General features: G+C 35.9%; 1 protein-coding gene across 1 annotated transcript in view; it reads right to left on the bottom strand.

The window, feature by feature from the left end:
- Nucleotides 1–24048, bottom strand: part of LOC150106453 (regulator of G protein signaling loco-like) — a 292774-nt gene that overhangs the window by 143045 nt on the left and 125681 nt on the right. The window contains exon 8 of the mRNA XM_090393006.1: nt 3902–4048. Coding sequence (XP_090249132.1) covers nt 3902–4048 — 147 coding nt within the window. The remainder of the gene's footprint in view (nt 1–3901; nt 4049–24048) is intronic.

Here is a 24048-nt window from a genome sequence, read left to right as displayed (position 1 = left end):
TGCATGTTGCACCATCATGCACCTGCATCGAAAGCTCTGCCAGAGAATTTAAAACAACACTTAACTACTGCAGTAATTGTAGTAAAGTAAATCCGAGGACGAGCGCTTAATCATCACATCTTTCGTGCTTTGTGCGAAGAAATCGGTGCTGTTCATACTGTGCTTCTTTATCACACTGAAGTATGGTGGCTCTCCAAGGGCCGCATGCTTTTGAATTGAGCGAGAAAATTATATAGTTTCTTACTAACCAAAATTGTGATTTAGTTAAAGCTTTTGAAAAAAGAGAAGCAATACTTCGACTAGCCTACTTAGCAGATATATTTAGCCACCTGAATGAATTAAACACATCCATGCAAGGATTTGGTAAGAACATAATAACAGCTAGTAAAAAATTATCTTCATTTATTGAAAAACTAAAAATTTGGAAACATCGAGTTAAAAATGGGAATTTTGTAAACTTTCCTTTGCTTGATTCAATCGTTCTGGAAAATGAGAAAATAATAATTATACCTGAAATTGCAATAAACCTCCAACAATTGAGTGAATCATTTCATGGATACTTTACCACGGGAAATATTAGCAAAGTTCAGAGATGGATACTGGATCCATTTCTATTTGACGCAGATTCAATGGACGACAGCTATTTAATAAAAGACGATCTTATTGAAATACGAGCCAATGCACGTATTCAAATGGAATTTGAAAAACTGGACTTAGAACAATTCTGGTGTACACAGTTAGAACCCTTATCCACAGCTGGCAAAAGCAGCATTGCAGACACTTTTACCATTTGCAACCACCTACCTGTGTGAAATGGGATTTTCATCACTTTTGCACATAAAAACAAAAGCCAGAAATCGCTTAAATGCAAATGATGACTTACGCATGGCTCTTTTAAAAAAATAGCCTCGCTTCAAAAGTATTATTATGAATAAACAACAACAACATGGCCATTAAAAATTTAGATATTGTTTTGTATGTATATGTAAATGTATGTGTTTATTTTTCAATAAATAAATTATCTTGCAATAGATGTAATTTCCTAAATAAAGAAATAGAAAGATTTTTCAAGGGGGTACGAGAACTTATTTTTAGATTCAAGTAATTGCTGATCACTAAAAAAAAGTTAAGACCCACTGTCATAGTGTATCCCTTCCCTTTATTCAACTCGGCCGTAACATTGTTATAAAATGAGCAAATTGCTAAAACATGACCTTCCTTTAGTAAACCCATACTGTTCCTTGCAGAGTATAGAATGCTTGTCTACCCATTTCTGTATGAGAGTTCTTACCAACTTCTCTAAAATCTTCACTACCACACCAGTGATACTAATAGGTCGGTAGTTAGACACATCAGTTTTTGCACCACCCTTGTGCAATGGAATTATCATACATTCCTTCAATTCCTGAACAAACGGGCAGATATTCCATATTGACAAATTCTTATCCAGGTTATGCAAGAACTCTTCAACCTCATTTTCATGAAGCTCTAACTCTTCATCCAACATAGCAGTAGCACCATGCTACATACACCACCTGGTTGATATATCTTAGCAAAGTGAGCACTCATTAACTGAACAATCTCCTTAGCTTCTGACACTCCTGTACCATCTGCATTCAATAAAGTTATTCTTCCACATTCATTCTTTCTTTTGCTTGCAACATAACGATAAAAATTCTTTTGGATTGCCTTTAGCTTGCATGGCCAATTTCTTTTCATACTCCATTTTAGCTTTTCTCACAATATTCGTTAATTTTCTGGCCTGAGCTTTATATATTTCATAACTCCTCTCACTCTTGTTCTCACGATATTCTTTCCACATCATCTTCTTGTGGATCTCTAGCTTAATAAGGCTGCACATCCATTTCACTCCCAACCTATTTATTCTTCGAACACTAGGGATACATTCAGATACTGCCTCATTCAAGAACTTTTTCAAAGATTCCCATGCATTGCTGACATTTTTTCCATTCAGTAACTGATACCATGGGACCAAAGATAGTATTCTTCTAAGTTGATCATAATTTCCAGCTTTGTAATTCAGCATGTAGCCTGATTTAATAGGAGCTTCAATAAGTGTAGACACTTCCCAAGAAAGAACAGCATGATCACTGTCACCAATTGGTGGTAAAATAGCCATATTCTTGACAGAGATCCCTTCTGATGCTATGAGCAAATCCAACACTCTTTGACCTTGAGTTCCTTCTTTCACATGCTGCTTGAGAAAGTTATCTTGCAACAATTCAATAAATTCCTGTTCTTTCTGATCATGAGATTTCTCTTCTACCCAATCAATGTTTGGAAAATTAGTCACCCATAATGATCATTCGCTTGGTACCCATAAGGCTAAATTGGTGATGCATTTCTAATTTTTAATTTTCACTCCTGGGAAACTAGAAGTGGTGACTCCCTCGGCAAGCGCAAATTTTAAAATTGAGTCGTCATACCATATTACCTCTTTTTTCTTAGATATTAACTGACTTACCTTATTGTTATTAATATTTTGATTACCAAGTTCAGTATTTTCCTGCCTGTATCCTTTTTCTTATCCTGTTGAAGTTTGTTTAACGTTTTTCCACCTTTTCCAATTCCCTGGTTGATTTCCTAAGAATTTCTTTTAACCGAGCTATTTCTAATGTCAGCGTATCCTCAGATAAATTATTATCATCACTGCAGCAGTGTTTTTGTTCAGGATAGAATGCAAAGGGGATTCAATGCACTCTTGCACCTTTCTCTTAGCTGATGAATGTGTGCAAGGAATGTAACTTTTCTGTTAAATATGAGTCCCAAGAACTTGGCTTCTGCTGGTACTGGAATAACAGTTTTTCCCATTCTTAATTGGGATAGAGTGCATTTATGGTCCCTGAAATATTTGAGGATGAAGAATTAATGCTCAAGGAGTTTTTAGTTCAGTGCCAGAGCTCCTCACCCACCATGGAGCTACATGTGAAGACCCACTGACCAGCAAGCAATGGCTGCACTTGGAATGCCAGGACTACCCCAGATACTAAACCGCACCATAGCATACCTTGGGTACTGATCTCGTGGAGTGAGAGACTTATTGCAACACCACTGACCTTTGCAGGTAAGCCCACTAGCTGAATGATCCTGACCAGGCCATTCAGGACTGCCCATCTTGCTAAAGCCAAGATAAAAGTTGTGCAAGATTATTAGGATCACCTTTCCTGATGTCCACTTGTTGCACTGTGTGGCAAACATAGCAGTTGGGCGTTGGATCCCAGTGATGGCGATCTGAAAAAAAAAAGATCGAAAAAAAAAAAAAAGACTCAGAAGAAGTAGAGCAAAGAATACAATAAGAAAAGCAAAAAAAGAGAGGGAGAATGAAAAGGGCCAGTACTGTCACTGAGGGGTCCCCTCCACCATGAACAGGTGACCCACAGGGGGGGGGGGGGTGGAGGAGTAATCATACAGCATCTGATGAAGTCAAATGAATCTATGGATGGAACAATATTTCACCTTGTTTACTAGGGCCTTTTCCCAGACAACTGCTGGAAGGCAAGCACTAGGCTGGATTCAAGATAGCACTTATTATCCCTATATTTGTTTATTTCTTGAAGCAAAAGCTAATAAAATTCATAAAATACCATGAGCTCTAAAGATAACCTTTTTCAATTACTTTTCAAGTAAAAATGCAAGATAATTATCTGAAAATTAGCATAGTGCTTTGAAAATCTCTTCTAGCTCTATACAAAGTAACCTGTTTTAAGTTGAAAATTTTATATTTTTATAATCATTAAATGGAGGAAGTTATAAAAATCAAGACATTTTTCAGGTTGAGAAGAGAAATCCATTTAACAAAATTTAAAATTTCCTCTAGCTATAAGGTTTACCACTTCTGAATATGTAAGATGCTATTTAAAAAACAGTTGAATAATATTACCTGTTTTTGAGCAGGAAGAAACAGTTCAATAGTGGGATGGTCAAGGCCTTCTTGAGCTATCTGACGTGCCTGACTATCAACATTTACAGGTTCTTGTGCTCCAATACACAAATGCTTAGTGTAGATGTCTTTGGCAACTTGTTTCAGCTGTAGCAAGAAAAGTGCAACATTCATTCATTCAATTCAAATTTTTGCATGCAATATAAGGCAAATTTCAAAAAGTACATGATCAATAAATTGAAAGCAAGCTTTCAAACATATTCTTTATTGCAGAGTTCAGTTTTCATTTAATTTCAGTGCATCAGGAATTATTTAAATCCCATGTTAAAAATATATTGCTTAATAATCTCATTATATGGTGGAATGGAATCTAAGGGAATCAGTTATTTGCTGATGATGCAAAACTAGGGAGGGCAATAGGTGATGAAGACGATGAAGATATCCTACAGGATGATTTAAATAAATTGCAGTTTGATGAAGGATAATGGCTGTCAATTTAACACTGCAAAATTTAAGATTATGCACTTAGGAATGAAAGCTAAATACTATCATCAACATCATCAAATTCCTGCCATGTACCCTCAAGGGGTGTACAGAATATGATTAAAAATTTACATCATTACTAACTTCCTATCTAGAATTTTCCTCGAAATCAGTCTGTTACTTGTCAAGATTCCAACATTATTAGATCTTATATTTTTATCGTCTAAGGCACTTTGTACGGTATTAATCCATCTATATGTTGGTCTTTCTCTGAGTCGTTTTCCAAGCCAACTTGGCAGAGAACACTTGTTTTGCTTTCGTCCATTCTGTTTAAGTGACCATACCACCTGAGATCAGCTCAGCTAATGCATTCCTGGATGCTGACAATGTCAAGTTCTTTCCTAATATCCTAGTTTTTAATATGATATTGTCATTGATGCCATCTGTTCACACCTCTAATCTTTCTCAGGACTCTTACATCTGTGGTCTCTAGTCTTTGGTCAAGTGTTTTACTTCTGACCCAACTCTCAGATCCATAAGTTAAATCTAGTTTGAACACCGTCTTCTACACAGCTAATTTAGTGTTGCAATTAATTTCTCTCTCATTCCATATGAATTTATTCAATTGACTTCCTACCATACCAGCTTTGTTGATCCTGTTGTCTATTTCCGTATTTAAATTACCATCTTCACTAAAATCGTGCCAAAGTAGCTGAAATGTTTTACTTGTTCCACAGGTTCTCATTCACAAAGCAGTTGACATTTTCAACGATTCTCCCAAATTTCATTGTCTTGGTCTTTTTAATGCTGACCTTCATACCATATATATTACAACAGTTATTCAATTTAATCAGGGAATCTTGCAGAGTTGTAGCGGATTTATTTACGAGTATAACACCATCTGCATAAAGCAAAGAGCTGACATTAATATCTCCAATTTTGATATCATGTTTAATACCACTTTCCTTCATAATGTGATCCATATAGATAATGAATAACAGAGGGGATAATGTACATCCTTTTCTGACACCAGATTTAACATTAAACCATCTTCCTGTACTTCCTTCAATTCTAACTGCTGACTTACAACTCTTAAGACTAAGTATTGCTTGATATAACACCCCATTGACACCATATAACTGTAGTGCGTCGAACAGCTTCTATCTTGGCACCTTGTCATATGCCTTTTCCAAATCGACAAAACTTAAATACAGATCTTTGTTATATTCTCATGATTTTTGAACTATTTGTCGTAAAGTGAATGCCTGATTCTGACAGCCTCTATTTGGCATGAATCCAGTTTGTTCTTCCACAATTCTTCTCAACCGTTTCTCAAGTATACTTGCATATATCTTACCAGGAGCACTCAGTAGGGAAATACTTCTGCAATTCTCACATTCAGTTTTATTTCTTTTTTTATATATGGGTACTATGAGAGCTCTACTCCAATCATCAGGAATTCTTCCATCTGTCCAGGCCTTCTGAACATGCAGTGCAGCCACTGTAAGACTTTTATACCACCATACTTCAGCATTTCTGGTTGAATATCATCTACTGCTGCTGCTGCCTTTCCACATTTTAACCTTTTGATGGCTTTTTCTAATTCAAGTATGGATATGTATTCCTGACTGTATGCCTGTTGAGTGTTTTTTTACCACTGTGCTATCACTGCTTGTTTCCTTTAGCAATTTTTCGAAGTAATTACTCCATATCTTTTTCATTCAAGGATATCTTTTTCTCCCATTTTCATGTCACTTTTATCATCTCTAACTCCTTTTACAGCACTCTTTCCTCCATTCCAAACCTTCTTCAATAACCTCCAGTATATTTTGCCACCTTCTTGATATTATTTTCAATGTTCTTGCCAAAGTCCTCCCATGACTTTTGTTTAGCTAGTTTGACAAAATGTTTAGCTTTCTTACATTTGTCTCTGCATTCTCTAAGAGCACAAGCTGGCTTATTTGCCAGGAACTTTTGATATGCTTTCTTCTTTTCCTTCACTCCTCTTTAACTTCCTGTGTCCACCAGGGAGTTCTGATTTTTCTATCCTTGCAGACAACCTCACCACATGTTTCTCTGGCTGAATCAATCAGGGTTTTCTTCAAGGCTTGTCACTGAATCTCCAAAGTTTGGTTCCTGTTCTCAAACTCTTTCATTTTTTCTTGAATAATGTTTGTAAATTTCAGTCTACAGTTCACATCTGAGAGCTGCTCAATTTTTATTCGCTTTAAAATTTTCTTACATGTTCTTCATTTCAATATGAAATTCAATTTTATCCTGCTGGAGACTAAATGGTGATCACTTCCAATTTCAAATCCTCTGTACAATGGTGTCCTGCACCATGGAGAAAACATCACTATCAACAATAACATAGTCAATGAGACTTTTCTTATTGCATGCCTCTTCTCTCCATGTGAATTTGTGCACATTTTTATGTTGGAATATGGTGTTAGTAATAATCAGTCCATGTCCTGAGCAGAAATTCAACAGGTATTTGCCATTATTATTAGCTTTGCTCTTTTCTCCAAATTTTCCCAAAATATTTTTGTATACTTTGCTATTTAGATCCCCAACAAGGACCAACTTTTCCTTTTTCATTGTGTCAGTTGCTTTCTCTAAAGCCTCAAAAAATTTCTCCACTTCTACCTTAGTAGAACTTTCTGTGGGACCATAATCACAAATAAGTCTCATTGTCCAGTTCCCCATTCTCATGGGGAACTTCAGAAAGATCTCACCAGTTTTTTTTTTTTGTTGTTGTTGTTGTTTCAGTCACCCCTATTATGTCGATCTGGTACTTATCTAATTCCTCAGCCAGCCCACATCACTCTACTTGAGACTGCCTGCCATTCAAGAAGATTAGCCTCGTATTTAGTGTTGAATACTATGGCTACTCCTTCCCTTTTCCTTGATTGTCATTGCCTGAATAGAACATTTTGATTGTTCAGAGAGATCTCACCAGTTTTTGTCTTTTTTTTTTGTTGTTGTTTCAGTCATCCCTATTATGTCGATCTGGTACTTATCTAATTCCTCAGCTAGCTCCATTTCTTTGCCATTCAGGCTTCTTATGCTGACAGTACCAATCTTGAACTCCGGTGATGTTGAGTTTGGATAAGTTTTAGGATTTGTTCCAGTAGCTGACTTTTGGCTGTTTGCCCTGGCGAAAACAAGGGGGGGGGGCCTTGTTTAACAGGGCAATTCCCCAGCCGGCATGAAATACATACTATGTATGAATAAAATTGATAAGGCTAGAGATGTGGAGGTGATGATGGACAGAGATTTGCAGTTCAGAGGACATATTGCAAAAGCTGGCAGAATAGCTCAAATGATTGGATGTTGAAGAACAAACTGACAAGTAGAGATAGGTAAGTGATAATCCCTCCTTATAAGGTTATGATAAGGCAACATCTTGACTATTGTGAACAGATTTGGTCAGCTGAGATTCTTGGGATGAGGAGGTGAGGGAGAGGATTCAGAAACAAGTAACCAAACTGGGTTTGTGGAATGTTCCCTATGAAAATAGACTGAAGGTGTGTGGGTTGCAAAGTTTAGTTGACAGGTGGAAAAGAGGAGACATGACAAAGACTTATAAGTTACTAAATGAGTTTTATAAGAATGACATAACATAAATTTTTCAATACGTGAAAAGTAGAGAAAGAGAGGACTAGAAAAGTAAAGGTGTGTGGACTAGATTTTTGCTTGGGAAGTGATAAATGACTGGATTGGATTACAAGAGGTAGTTTTGAATGCCCTGACAGTGAATGAGTTTAAAGAGAGGTATGATAGGTATTGTGTGAATAATGGTTAGCTTGGCTCTCCCAAAATGAGTCTTCTACATCCATGAGACAATATAATAATAATAATCAATCAACGTTAATAAAATACATCATACCGATCTGTTTATGAATAGATGCATAGACAAAAACATATTGAAAGTACTTAACAAGATCACTGGGGTAACAATACTTTTAATTTTTATTTTTTTTAAGGGTAGAATTTTCATCCAACTTAGCTTAAAATTCTGATCTGAAAAAATAAAATAAAATAAATAAATAAATAAATTTTATATAAGTATTCTTAGTTTGTTAACTTCACTATATAATAAAAAATTATCTGCTAAATAGATACTGATCTCATAAAATGTGATCTTCACATTTTATGTCACAAATAACTATTCATCTGTGTATATTGAAGAAATTTGTGTGTGTGTGTGCGTGTCATCATGCATATCAAGGATTTAGGCCTAGACTTAGATTCTAAGGATTTAGCCTTAGAAGTCATCGTTGAATCGTTTAAAAGGATGTCCTGGTTTTCTTTTTCCTAATGGCTTGTAATTTAAGGCTTCTTTTAGTAATCTTTCTGTTTTCATTCTTTGAACGTGTTCGATCCATTTATGTTTATATTTTTTAATTTTTTCTATTACTGGTTCTTGGTTTAATTCTTTCATAATTTCTTCGTTTCTTTTGTGATCAAATAGGGTATACTTTGCAGTTTTTCTCATAAACTTCATTTCTGCTGTTATTAATCTTTGTTTGTATTTTTGTTTTAATGTTCAGATTTCGTTTCCATATACATTTAAGACTGGTAGGGCTAATGTATTGTATACTTTTAGTCTGGTTTGTTTTTGAACTAGGTTTTCTTTAAATATTGAGTTAATTATACCTGTTATTTTTAAATATTTTGCAATTTTTACGTTTATAGCTTTTTCATATGTGATCATACATCCTAGGTAGTTAAATGAATTCACCTGTTCTAAGATCTTGTTATCTATTACTATCTTAGTTCTTGCTGGATCTTGTCCTTTCAAGGCCATAGTTTTTGATTTTTCTCTTGATAGTGTCATACCATAATCTTTGGCTATCTCATTTAGATCTAAAATAGCTTTCTGTAAGTTATCTTCAGAATTTGTAATTGTTATTTGGTCGTCGGCAAAAAAGGAGAGTGTTTAAGTTCACAGTAGGAGAAAGTTTAATACCTTGATAGAAATTTTTATTCCATTTTTATTATTATTTCATTTAGGTAAATATTAAAAAGAGTTGCTGAGAGGGGACATCCATGTCAGACCCCTTGGTTTATCTCTCTCTCTCTCTCTCTCTCTCTCTCTCGTATATGATAGCTCATGATTTAATCTTATTCGTATTTGATTATTTTCATATATACTTATGATAGCTTTTAGGATATTATTTGGTATTTGTCTTTCTTTTAATATGTTAAATAAAATGCTTCTTTTAACTCTGTCAAATAAATGCAATATAAATGCAAAAAAAAAAAGTCAATAAATGCAATATATGTTTCTAAATTATATTCTCTTCTTTTCTCTGTTATTAATTTTAGGCAAAAGGCCAGGTCTATACATGATCGTCCTTTTCTAAATCCAATTCTGTACTTATAATATATAAAGTTTTCGGAGTATTTCATTAGTTTGCTATTTAAAATTCTGCTATATATTTTGTAACAGGAATCTAGTATACTTATTCCTCTATAGTTTTTAGGATCATCTCTACTATCTTTTTTAAAGATAGGAACCATAATTGCTTTTTTCCATTCTATTGGGGGATTACCAGTTGAATCAATTTTATTTAAAAATAATAGCTTATGCTCTTTGGTCTCTGTCAACTCCACTGTATATCACATTAAAATTTTCAGTTCTCATGGATCCTTTTTTGTTTCAGTGATTACTGTTATTTTAAAATTTCTTTCATTTAATATTTGGTCTAATTCTATTTCTTTATATGCTATTCCTCTTACATTCCAGTTTGCTATATGTATTATATTTTGTCGTTTCCATTTTCGTTTTACCTTTTCCATTCCAGGATCGTTTTCCATAGATTCATTCTGATTACATTTTTCTGTCAGCTTAAAAGTAGAATTATGTTCTCCATGTCAGGTGACTAGCCTGACGATGGAATAGTTCAGTGGTAGGACTGCTACCTTAAGGCTTCTGAACTAGCCTTCTTCCAAATTTAAACCCATAGGAGGAATAGGGTATATTATAAAATAGCAGAAAGAGTAGATTACAGTAGAATAGAGCAGAATTATAGTAAAGCCAGAAATGGAAACCGTGTGACCCTCGAGTACTCTAACAGCATAAGGGTCAAAAAATAACAAGAGTCGGCTGAATAGACCTTATAGGAAAGATTAAAATGAGTGGATCTTCCTCAAAGTAGAAGAATAAGGGGATAGATCCAGCTAGGGGTCCATGGGGGTGCCACTTCCCTTACAATCAAGATGATTGCCCTGTATTCTTAAGGAGCCCTGTTGGTCCACAAGTCATTCAGTATATTTGGACCACTCCACCATACATACACACACACACACACACACACATACATGGTGGGCTCCCCTATCCACCACCCAGGGGACGCGCACTCTAGGGGTTACAGGGTCCCCCTGAGAGGTGTATGTGTGTGTCTATATATATATATATATATATATATATATATAGAGTTGCTTAAAGGTCAAAGCTGTATAACTGAGAGGAGACCACCACATAGCCTTTAAAAGGAATGCAGAGAACTCTGACCAGGGCTTCTGACCTAATGTCCAATCCTCACCTTCTTGTGGTGCACCCCGTTAGGTATCTACTGGATACTGAACGAATGAGGATGGACTGGCAATTTGAAATTTTGCCAACCAAATTGTATTCTTATTGGCTTAAACCACAACATTAAATGATGGTACAACATGACAGAATTTCATGCCGGCTGGGGCGTCCCCTGGTTAAACAAGGCGCCCCATTTGTTTTCATCAGGGAACCAGGGCAAACAGTGAAAAGTCAGCTACTGGAACAAACCCTAAAACACACCCCAACTCAATATCAGTACTCTCAACATAAGAAGGCTGAATGGCAAGAAATGAACTAGCTGAGGAATTGGATAAGTACCAGATCGATATAATAGGGGTGACAGAAACAAAAAAGACAAAAACTGGTGAGATCATTCTGAGCAATAAATACAAATGTTATATTCAGACAATGACAATCAAGGAAAAGGAGTAGCCATAGTATTCAACACTAAATATGAGGCTAATCTTCTTGAATGGAAGGCAGTTTCAAGTAGAGTGATGTGGGCAAATATCAGAATGGGGAACTGGACAATGAGACTTATTTGTGCCTATGGCCCCAAAGAAGGTTCTGTTAAGTAGAAATGGAGGAATTTTTTGAGGCTTTAGAGAAAGCAGCTGACACAATGAAAAATGAAAAGTTGGTCCTTGTTGGGGATCTAAATAGCACAGTAGGAAATGATTGTCAGACATACAAAAATATTTTGGAAAAATTTGGAGGAAAAGAGCAAAAGCTAATAATAATGGCAAATACTTGTTGGATTTCTGCTCAGGACATGGACTGGTTATTACTGGTTATTTGTGCACATTTTTATGTTTCCAACATAAAAATGTGCACAAATTCACATGTAGAGAAGACACAAGGAATAAGAAAAGTCTCATTGACAATGTTATTGTTTTAGTGATGTTTTCTCTCTGGTGCAGGACACTAGAGTGTACAGAGGATTTGAAATTGGAAGTGATCACCATTAAGTCTTGAGCAGGATAAAATTGAATTTCATATTGAAAAGAAGAACATGTAAGAAAATTTTAAGGAACCCACAACAGACTCTGGCAGATTATTCCACTCATTTACCACTCTAAAAGTAGAGTGGTAAATCTCCCAGCTTTAACACCCTTGCTAACCACACTCTTTCCCAACTTTCATAGATGTCCTCCCCCCTAGTTCTCCCACCACCAGTCCTGATCTCAAAAATATCCTCTGAATTAATCCTATAGAAACCCTTTAGCAATTTGTATGTCTCAATCATATCACCCCTTTTCCGCCTATCAACTAATTTCTGCAACCCACAAATCTTCAACCTGTTCTCATATGGTTCATTCCATAGACCTGCTATCGTCTTAGTCACCTCACCTCTGGATCCGCTCCACCTCCTCCTCATCAAGAAGAAACCTAGGTGACCAAATATGGACACAGTAGTCGAGATGAGGTCTTATCAAGGCTCGGTACAGAGGTACAATAACTTGCTTGTCTCTTCTTGTCCAAGTATTTTTCAACAACCAAGTGAGTCGATTAGCTGATTTAGCCACTTTTGCAATGTGCCCACTAAACTTCATCTCCCTATCCACCAACACTCCCAAGTAGTCCCTGGCCTCATCAATCTCCTGGAGTACAGGTCCACCAATGTGGTATACTGCTGCTAATCTTTTCACCCAAAAATGCATAACCTTACATTTTGTCAAATTAAATTCACATCCATTCTCCTTAACCCAGAACTCCAATCTATCCAAGTCGTCCTGCAAGATTTTGACATCTTCTGCATTCAGTATTGCCCTACCCAGCTTTGCATCTTCAGCGAACAAATGAACTGTTCCTCTTAGATCCTTCCCTATATCGTTAATGAACAAATTAAACAGCAGTGGTCCAAGAACAGAACCCTACGGCACACCACTAGTCACAGGCCGTCTTTTGGACTCTACTCCTGAATAAACTACTCTCTGATATCTCTCCATCAACCACCCACCTATCGATCTCACCAACCCTATATCCATTCCCACATGTTGTAGTTTACGGATTAGAATTCCATATGGTATCCTGTCAAATGCCTTAGCCAGGTCCAGCAGTATCACTATAAACCCATTACCCTTATCCAGTTCAGCTGTCACTGTGTTATAAAACTTGAGCAAGTTACTGAGGCATGATCTACTATTCACAAAGCCATGCAGTCCCCCCACACAGTATCTCATTTTCATCAATCCATTCCTGTATTTTTCCATTGACCACTTTCTCCAAGACCTTGACAACGACTCCTGATATGCTGATCGGTCGGTAATTTGCAACAGTAGTCTTCAATCCTCCTTTATGCAGTGGAATTATTTTCCCCCTCTTTTCACACCTTCGGGACTAAACGAGACCCAAGACTCAGATTAAACCACATGGTCAAGGGCACTGATAACTCTTTAGCCGCTTCACGTAAGACCCATGCCGGTATACCATCCAATTTCCATATAAACTAATGGTTCTTTCATTTTTTCAATGTCACCACCTGGATGATATACTCTTGCAAAGTACTCGTAATTCCACTATATCGACTGATCCAGTGACCTCCTTACCATCGTCATTCCTTAAAATCATTTTGCCATGTACAGTTTTTTTTTTTTTTACTTGCAGCATACTGAAAGAACTGTTTGGGATTCTCTTTAGCTTGCATAGCTAGTTTCCTTTCATAATCCGCTTTTGCTTTTTTTACCACACTCGTTACCCTTCTGGTCAGCACTTTATACCGTTCGTGTGCCTGCAGGTCACCTCTTTCTTTAAATTCCCTCCACGGTTGTTTTTTTTTTTGCAGCTCAAGCTTAATGGTGTTATTCATCCATTTAACCCCTACTTGTTTTACTATTCTGATCCTAGGTATACAATCAGCCATAACCTCCTGTAAATGCTCCTTGACCACTTCCCATGCTCTATCGACATCCAGCTCTTGCAGTTGTACATGTCATAGCACTGATTCAAGTAATCTCCTAAGCTTGTCATACTTGCCAGCACGGTAATTCCACATATATCCTGTCTTAATCGAAAATTCCACACCTTTAGCCCCCCTCCAGGTCAAGACCTTATGATCACTCTCACCAATAGGTGGCAACATGGTCATATTTATTACAGTCAAATTCTCAGATGCTATTACCAGGTCACGCACTCTCACACCCCTAGTATTTTCAATTACATGCTGTCTCAGATAGTTATCCCTTAAAAATTGAATAAAATCCAATTCCTTCCTCACATGTGTCCTCTCTTCCTTCCAATCAATGTTACCATAGTTGAAATCTCCCATAATAATTATCCTCCTTCCACTCATTTTATCAATTTCTTTATGCATACTATTTCCACCATCTATTCCATCACCTGGTCTATAGCAACACCCAACTGTATATTTTGTTCTGCCAGTCTCAATCTCACACCAAATACCCTCAAATGAGCTCTTTTCACTATCCTGCGATACAACTTCAATTATTCTTGGCTGCAGTTCATCAGCTATCATCAATAACACTCATCCCCCCCCCCATTTTATTCTCTCTGTCCCTCCTAAACATACTATAACCTACACATTCTATCCCACTAACTATATCATCTTCTGTCAGCCATATTTCACTAATGCCAATAACCTGTGGCCAGGAAGAGCCAATCAAGGCCAAAAATTCTTCCTTCTTGTTCCTAATACTCCTGGCATTAGTATACATGAAATGCAGAGGTCCCTTTGTCCCACCCCTATCTTGATGCGTTATTCTAACTATCCCATTCCGATTTCTTATCCTTAGTACCGGCTCGATAACATTATATACATTCTTACACTCAACTGTCTCACTGATGTCTGCATATTCACCCCCCCCCCCTCCTTGGTAGTTCTAGTTTCCCTGGTACTGCACATCCATTTTCACTTCATTCAGCAACACTTTTTCCAGTCTCCGCACACCAAATCCATTCAAATGCAGGCCGTCCATCTTGTAGAAATCCTTTCACCCATCAAACTCATTCCACATGTCCACGAATTCCACACCACACCATCTGCATAACCTGCGCATAAAGTCATTTGCGATTATGGCCCTCCTTCTAAACTCCTCTCTGTCATACCGCAGAAACAGACTCACCATCCTAAGTCTGCCACTCTTTTCTTTCGCTACTTTTAACAATACTTTCAAGTCCTCTCTCATAAAAAATTTATCTCTTTCCAATTCATTTGTACCCACCACAACTATCAGTTCTTTCACTCTCTGTTTTTGTGCTCTAACACTCTCACTTACATCCTTAAACTTCGCATGCGGTAAGTAACAACACTCTTTCCTTCATTTCAGAAACTCTCCCACTCTTATGCTTATTTTACCTTTCAAACATTTGTTTATTTCCGTTAGCCGAGCACTCTGGAAAGAGTTTTGCAGGTGCTCTAACTGCCGCTGCGCATTTTGTATCACTGCACGCAACCTAGCAATCTCACTCCCTACAAATAATTCCTCATTTTTTTCATCATTTAAACCATTTTCTCTCTGTATAGTTGCTTTCACTCTCTCTTTAATCACCGCTCTCATTGCCATCTTGTACAACATCGCAATTCCCTATCAAGCCACTATATTCACTCACATTCTGGCTTTCTTCAACCATGACTATCTCACTACCTGACACATACTTCAATTCCTCACTTTGCTTACACTTTCTGCACATTCTCTCACCACTATCACTTTCCATCCAAACTCCAGCCTCATTCGGGAATGCATACATCCCACACACACACACATCACGTTGGACAAGCTCGCTCACATTACAGTTTTTGAACAAAGGCATCATATTTTTGAACGCCATTATCTTACTTCGCATTGGTGCCATGTACTATTCTATGAAACGTATCATTAAAATACTAAATTAAATAAAACGGGATTCACACCAAAATCACACAGACACAACAAGCTACCAAAATTAGACAATATTACGTTATGATTTAAACCAATATTCCAATTTTCACTCAAAATTATACTTAGCTTTCGGGCTCTCTGAAAACACTACACACTGTGTACCCTCTAGCAGCAAACCTTTTGATATTCTTGTATCAGCAACCTCAAGAATATCTTGAGGTTGCTGAAGCAGCTCAGAAATGAGGAAAGAGTACTGTAAAAGGAATTAGAGATGATAAAGGTGACATGAAAACAGGAGAAAAAGATATCCTTGAAGCATGGAGTAATTACTTCGAAAAATTGCTAAATGGAACAAGCAGTGATGACAGCACAGTGGTAAAAAAACACTGCCCAGGCATGCAGTCAGGAATATATATCCATACTTGAAGTAGAAAAAGCCATCAAAAGCCTGAAATGTGGAAAGGCAGTGCAAGTAGATGATATTCGACCAGAAATGCTCCAGTATGGAGGTATAAAGTCTCACGGTGGCTGCACTGCATGGTTCAGAAGGCCTGGACAGAGGGACGAATTCCAGATGATTGGAGTAGAGCTCTCATAGTACCCATATATGAAAAGGGAAATAAAACTGAATGTGAGAATTACAGAGGTATTTCTCTACTTGGTGTTCTTGGTAACATTTATGCAAGTGTACTTGAAAAACAGTTGAGAAGGATTGTGGAAAGGAAGCTTGTTGAAGAACAAGCCTTGATTCAGACCAAATAGAGGCTGTCAGGATCAGATTTTCACTTTACAACAAATACTTGAGAAATCGTGGGAATATAACAGAGATCTTTATTTAAGTTTTGTAGATCTGGAAAAGGCATATGACAAGGTGCCAAGATAGAAGCTATTCAAAATGCTACAGTTATATGCGGTCAATAGGATATTATATTAAGCAATATTTAGTCTTTATCTGAGTTGGAAGTCAGCAGTTTGAATTGAAGGCAGTACAGGAAGATGGATTAATGTTAAATCTGGTGTCAGACAAGGATGTACATTATCCCCTCTGTTATTCATTATCTATATAAATCACATTATGAAGGAAAGTGGTATTCAACATGATATCAAAATTGGATATGTTAATGTCAGCTCTTTGCTTTATGCAGACGATGTTATACTCCTAAATAAATCCGCTAGAAGTCTGCAAGATTCCCTGACTAAATTGAATAACTGTTGTAATAGATATGGTATGAAGGTCAGCATTAAAAAGACAAAGACAATGAAAATAGGCAGAATCGTTGAAAATGTCAACTGCTTTGTGAATGGGGAACCTGTGCAACAAGTAAAACATTTCAGCTACTTAGGCACAAATTTTAGTGAAGATAGTAAATTAAATATGGAAATAGACAACAGTATCAACAAAGCTGGTATGATAGGAAGTCAATTGAATAAATTCATATGGAATAAGAGAGAAATTAGTTGGAACACTAAATTAGCTGTGCACAAGATAGTGTTCAAACTAGATTTAACTTATGGATTTGAGAGCTGGGTCAGAAGTAAAACACTTGACCAAAGACTATAGACTGCAAATATAAGAGTCCTGAGAAAGATTAGAGGCGTGAACAGATGGCATCAATGGCAATATCATATTAAAAATGAGGATATTAGGAAAGAACTTGACATTGTTAGCTTCCAGGAATGTGTTAGCAGAGCTAATCTCAGGTGGTATGGTCACTTAACCTGAATGTGAGAGGAAAGATTAGCAAATCAAGTATTCTCTGCCAAGTTGGCAGGAAAAAGACCCAGAGAAGACCAAGATATAGTTGGATTGATACAATAAAAAGTGCCTTAGACGATAGAAATATAAGATCTGACAATGTTGGAGCCTTGAGTAAATAGGGATTTGATCAAATCCCTAAGGGATATGATCAATTCATAGAAGGTGTTAAAATAACAACTCTGTGGGGTGATTTCCCTGAAGAAAGTAAGTGATTTGATCAAATCTCTTAACTGTTTTAGTGAAAAGATGAAATAATTATTAAATGTAGAATAGTTAATACAACAATAGTCATTGAAACACAAATTATTTATTCGAAACTAATTAACAAAAGAAATAGGTACTTAAGCTGATATTTTTAAAAATCAAAAAGGATATTTTTAGTGAAAATGTGGAACTGTTTTGGTAAATGTTGTAGTAGCTATTTGAAGAACGTTTCTAGGTAGCCAATCTTTTATAATTCCAACTGAGGTACCAATTTGGTATAAATTATTTTTTTATATATCTAAAACGATCCCCACGATGTTATTTCCATCTAATGGGCCTCTATCTACCTTAGGTACATACACCAAAACTGTGGAATTCACTAACACGTCTTGAAATTTCTTCAAAGAAACATCTTTCAATTTTTTAGCTGATCTTTTCAGGTGTTTTGCAGCATTTTCCTTTTGATCTTTAATGCTCTCTTCTTTTTGGCATAAGATTTTCGATCCATATCCTTCTTCTCCTACTGTATTCCCACATATTGAGTGCACTGGATTTTTACAAATGTCACATGAATGGGCTCCAGTAGATTCCATTCTACAAACAACACAACATGCTTTACTGTCGCTGACAGCTGCTTCCCCTTCTGATGCAAGTAACACTACAGATGTTTTAACTGTTGAAGCAGGAGTTGAAGTAGAGATGTTAACTGGTTCGAGTTGTCTTATTGTTGATAAAGAAATTGATTCAATTTCTGGTAGATCCTCTAAATTTATAGAGTAAATCAACTAATTTTGGTGAGTAAATCAGCTGCCGGTAGATCGTGTGACATTGAAGTGTTATTGTTGGTTGATTTAACTATTAATAGATCATTTGAAGTTGAAGCATTGTAATCAATTAATTCAGATGCTGGTGGATCTTTTGAAGTTGAAATGTTGTTGTTGTTCTCTAAGGAAGCTGCTGGTAAGTCTTCTGGTGTTAAAATAATGTCATGGTCCTGCTGATTAAGAAGTAGATCCAAGTCCTCTTCAGTAACAAGTTTTTCAAGCAACTCTTTCGAATTATGACTAGATTGGAGTCCTGTTTTTGGTTCTGTTCCAAATAAAGCTTTGTAAGGTGATCGTTTAATGGTTCGATGAAAAGAGGAATTCTTTTGGAACTGAACAAAGTAACAACCTATAGCCCAATTTTTTGTGTCATTGTCAATTAGCCAAGCACGTAACATAGCTTCAACATCTTGATTTGATCGCTCAACAGATCCTTGACTAGCTGGATGTCTAGGCCTACCATTTACAATTTTGCACGTTGGCCAGAGGCTTGTTAATTCTTGTATGACAGCAGCTGTAAACTCACGGCCATTGTCACTTTCTTCACCTACTTCCAAAAATATTTTTAATAGCTCCATTGCTACTTCAGCAGCTCTTTTGGTAATCAACTGTCGAAGAAAGCTGAATTTCGTCGCGTGGTCCTGGTAGTTTAATAGCCATTTGTAATTTCTATCTGGTGTCGACTGTAAGTCAACTAAATCGACTTGGCCACGATGATTGAAGTCGCTAGATACAATTGGGCAAACAACGATTCCTTTGTTTGGAAATTTTTTTTAAACTGACATACCGTGCACAGCTTTAAAAACTCCAATACAACTGAAGTAGGTATTAGGTATTTCGATTTCAAACTATACAGCATTTTATCTCTTCCTCCGTGGCCAGTTGACTGATGGGTTTCCCGAAGTATGTGGTAAAAATTTTCCGTTGGTACTATTTTCACAATTGGATCGAATTCAGACTTTCTCTTCAAAATCAAAGATTTTTTAGTACCTACTTCCATAACATCGTATTTTTTTCCATAATAGTACTGTTTATGTGTCCATTGCAGTTTAAGTAGTGGTGCTAATTTAAATTGTTCAATGATTGTGACAGCTTCTTCTATTCTTTCGCGAATCCACAAAGGTTTTTCTTTTTCATGCCGCTTGTTCAAAAACGTCCTGACAGTTTCATTGAACTGTTCTTCAGATACAAATTCGGTCAGAGTTTGATTTTTTTCTATATCTGAACTCATTTTTCTACAGTAGGTACTTGATAAAACTCGAAATATAGAAAACAATGATAAAAATGCGTGCAACCTTCCTCGCGTAATGTTTGGCCGGCACGGACGCCAGAGGGGAGCTTGTATCCACGAAAAATGTTTAAAATTTCACTAAAAATATCCTTTTTGTTTTTAAAAATATCAGCTTAAATGACTATTGTTGTATTAACTATTCTACATTTAATAATGCATGGTTTACTAAATAAATACTTTTAATATCTAAACAATATTATTTCATCTTTAATAAATACTTTTAATATCTAAACAATATTATTTCATCTTTTCACTAAAACAGTTAAGGGATTTGATCAAATCACTTACTTTCTTCAGGGAAATCACCCCACAGAGTTGTTATTTTAACATCTTCCGTGAATTGATCATATCCTTTAGGGATTTGATCAAATCCCTATTTTCATCATTTCCCTGCGACACACACATATATATATGACTATATACTTTGTATCCATGTTATTTCAATTGTGTCTGAATATTAATTCCTTGATCATAAAATATAACTAAACCAAAGGTTGGATAAATGAATGGCTGGTTATCACATAACTCATCATATGTAATAATAATATGATGAACAGTTTAAAAGGAGATTAATGGTTTGCTGATGATGCAAAATTGGGAAGTATTATAAGGAATGGGTCACTTAATGGTCAAACTAGATAGTGAGGAGATCTCTAAATACAACCTTTTAAGGAACATAGAGAATTGACTGCAACTTCATGTAATGCTGAATCTTTAACTTCTAATGGTGCATGCACCCTTAAGTAGGTATATGTACTTGGATACTGAATGAACAATGATGGGCTGGCAATTTGGATTTAGCTGACCAAATTGTGTTTTTATTATTTTAGACCAAAACAAAATGATGGTATAATATGATAGAACTCCATGCTATGTATTCAACTCAATGCCGGTTGTAGCATTGCCCGGTTAAACAAGGCCCCACTGTTTTTGTCAAGGAACCAGGGTGAACAATGAACAGCTAGCTACTGAAACAAATCCCAATTCAGCATCAGCAGAATTCAAGATCAGAACAATCAATGTAAAAAATATTAATGGAAAATGAAGTACAAAGAGCATAAGAATTAGAGAAAAACTGGTGTTACTGAAAAGAAGACAAAAACAGGTGAGATTCTTCTAAACAATAAATACAATACATTATATTCAGGCAATAATGATCAGGGAAAAGGAGTCGTTATAGTATTTAATACTAAACAAGAAGATAATCTTCTTGAATAGCAGGCAATATCAAGCACAGTGACGCTAACAAATATTTTGCAAAATGGGGAATTGGACAACAAGATTTATTTGCCCCTATGATCCCACAGAAGGATTTCTATTAAGGAAGAAGCAAAGAAATTTTTTGAGTCATTAGCGAATACAGATCACACAAAAAAGCAAAACAGCAGAGTAGGAAATGAAGACCAGATACAGAAATGTTTTGAGAAAATGTGGAGAAAAGGGCAAGCTAAAAATGATAATAATTGTAAGAACCTGCTAGATTTCTGTTTAGAACATGGTAAGGGTCAAATAATTACTAAAGCCATGTATAAACAATATACAGTTGCCCACAAGAAAAAGAAGTCATTGACTATGCAATCACTGACAGTGATATCATCAAGCTGATTCAAGACACAAAAGTATACAGGGGATTTGAAATAGTAAATGGTCGCAATTAGTTTCAAAAAGGGTAAAACTGAATGTCATATTTTAAAGAAATGCATATAAGAAATAAAATTTTAAAAAATCAAAAATGAGCAGCTTTCATATGTGAATGTAGACTCAAATATACAAATATTATTCGAGAAAAAAATAAAAAAGTTTGAAAACAAGCAAACAAATCTTGGAGACTCTGTGCAGACTTTCAGAAAGTATTGATTGATCAGCTAGGGAGGCATATGGTAAAGCTGTTTGCATGGATAGAAAAATCACAACTCTATAGTAGACTCGGGAAGTTAAGAAGGCAGTCAAGGAAAAGAAGAAAGCATATTGAACCTGGCAAGTAAATCAGCTCGCACTCTGAGAGAATGCATAAAAAAATGTAAGAAAACAAAGCACTATGTAAAATTAGCTAAACCGAAGGGATGAGAAGACCCTGGTAAGAATACAGAAAATAAATACAAGGAAGGTAACAAAATATTCTGGTGGTTATTGAAAAAGCTTAGAAATGCAGGAAAGTATACTGTAAAAGGAGTCACAGATAAAGACAACGTGAAAACTGAAGATAAAGGTAATCTAGATGTCTGAAGTAACTGCTTTGAAAGACTGCTAAATGAAACAAGACGTAAAAGGACAGTAGTAGAAAATATTCAAGAGGGATGCAATCAGAGATGATGATTTTTTACCTCAAGTACTTAATTTTTATCTCAGTACTGGAGGTAGAAAAGCCATAAAAAACTTAAAAATGTGAAAAGGCAGCTGGAGTAGATGATATCTGACCAGAAATTATCAAACATGGAAGTATAAAGTTTTACATTGGCTGCACTGAATAATTCAGAAGTTCTGTTCAGAGGATCAGATTCCAGATGATTGAAACAGAGATATCATAGTACCAATCTTAAAAAAAAAAAAAAAAAAAAAAAAAAAAAAAAAAAAAAAAAAAACAATGTGGGAATTACAGTGGAAGGTCTTTACCATTCCAGGTAAGATTTAAGTAAAGGTACTTGAGAAGAGATAATCTCACATAGTACATTTCAAATCAATGAAATGTGCCCAGACGTTTGCTAAGAGGTCGCCCTCACTCTACCATGGAGCATGAAGATAGATTTTTGGTTATAACAGATAAACATAATCGATGCACCATGACAGGTCAGCTTGCAAGTCGGCTCCATTCAAACACAGGTATGCAGATATCTTGACAAAATTTGGCAAGACGTCTGCAACAAGTAGGCCTGGTTGCCCGAAGGCCTGTGGGGATAGATACAGCAGTGCTAGGGTCATTGATGGGGAGGCATTTTGCTTAATAAACACCAAATTATAAGTGCTGCAAAAAGGAACTATGACTGGTAAATGATACTGCAATGAAGTTCTTCAATGTCATGTTTGATTGTTCTGTGGAGCTGTAGGTGAAGAATTCATTTTTATGGATGGCAATGCCACACCACATCATACACAAGCAGTGGAGATACTTCTGGAGACCGAAGATATTTATCGTATCGAGTGGCCAGTACATTACCCAGATCTCAACCCCATAAAACACTTTTGGCATACAACAAGGAGATGCATTGCTGCTCAAAATTCCCCTCCAGAAAAAAAACAAGGCCTTATCCTTGCTCTGAAGGAGGAGTGGGCCAGTTTGTCTCAAGAACTGAATCACTTGGTGCTAAGCATGGTAAGATGTTGTGAGAGCTACTCACAGTTCGGAGCAGACATATTCCATACTGAAATATCGCTCCGCAGAGGTTTCTGTAAGCACTGTTCATTAATTCCTTAACTACCATAAAAATCTCACATAAATGTTTTACTTATTATGTTCATTTTTACAGTTTTTATATATGCTTAGTGAAATTTTATTTAATCAGGAATATGTTTTGTTATGTAATAAGATAATTAAAAAATATACATATAGAGTTTATATGTGATTTGTTTAGTATTGCAGTAAGTGGTAGCGATATTAAAGGAGACTTAAATGTAATTAATTAGTTTTTTATATGCATCTTGAATTACTCTCCAAGGATACAGAACTGTGAAGCTAATAACAGAAAGTACAGTATAATATATCAAGCCTTTGTATATGAGATTATTTTGTGCTTAATGAAAGGCAGGCGATATATGTTCCAAGAAGTAATATGGAATCTACGGTAAAAAGTCCCTATATTAGAATTGTATTTGGAACTGCTCAATTAATGTACGCATGAAGGATAATCTCTCAAACAACTCTGTTGTTTGAGAGATTATTCTTCATGCCTACTTTGAAAAATGAAAGAATGATGCATTAAGGAAATTTCTATATGGCCAGGTGAGACTACAGAATTTTAGCTGATTGCCATGTTCAGTTTGTTTTAAAAAATATTTTGTGTTATCTCTCAATATTGAATTAACTGTGAAAGTCAGAGTATGGGAGAATATTATTGAGTCATTTGTGTAATTCTTAAAATGGCCATTTAGTTATTTGTATATATTATCTAGTGTATATAATTGTATGTTTATCTGGTGTATATAATTGTATGTTTACAGTAAATATTTTAATTTTTTTATAACTGAGCTT

The sequence above is a fragment of the Typopeltis vanoorti genome, chromosome 5 (genome assembly GCF_054136105.1).
Source record: "Typopeltis vanoorti isolate ZY-2024b chromosome 5, IOZ_Tvanoo_1.0, whole genome shotgun sequence".
In the NCBI taxonomy this organism is placed as follows: Eukaryota; Metazoa; Arthropoda; class Arachnida; order Uropygi; family Thelyphonidae; genus Typopeltis; species Typopeltis vanoorti.
The sequence above is the reverse complement of the archived record's forward strand: the minus strand, read 5'-3'. Positions and strand labels throughout refer to the sequence as shown.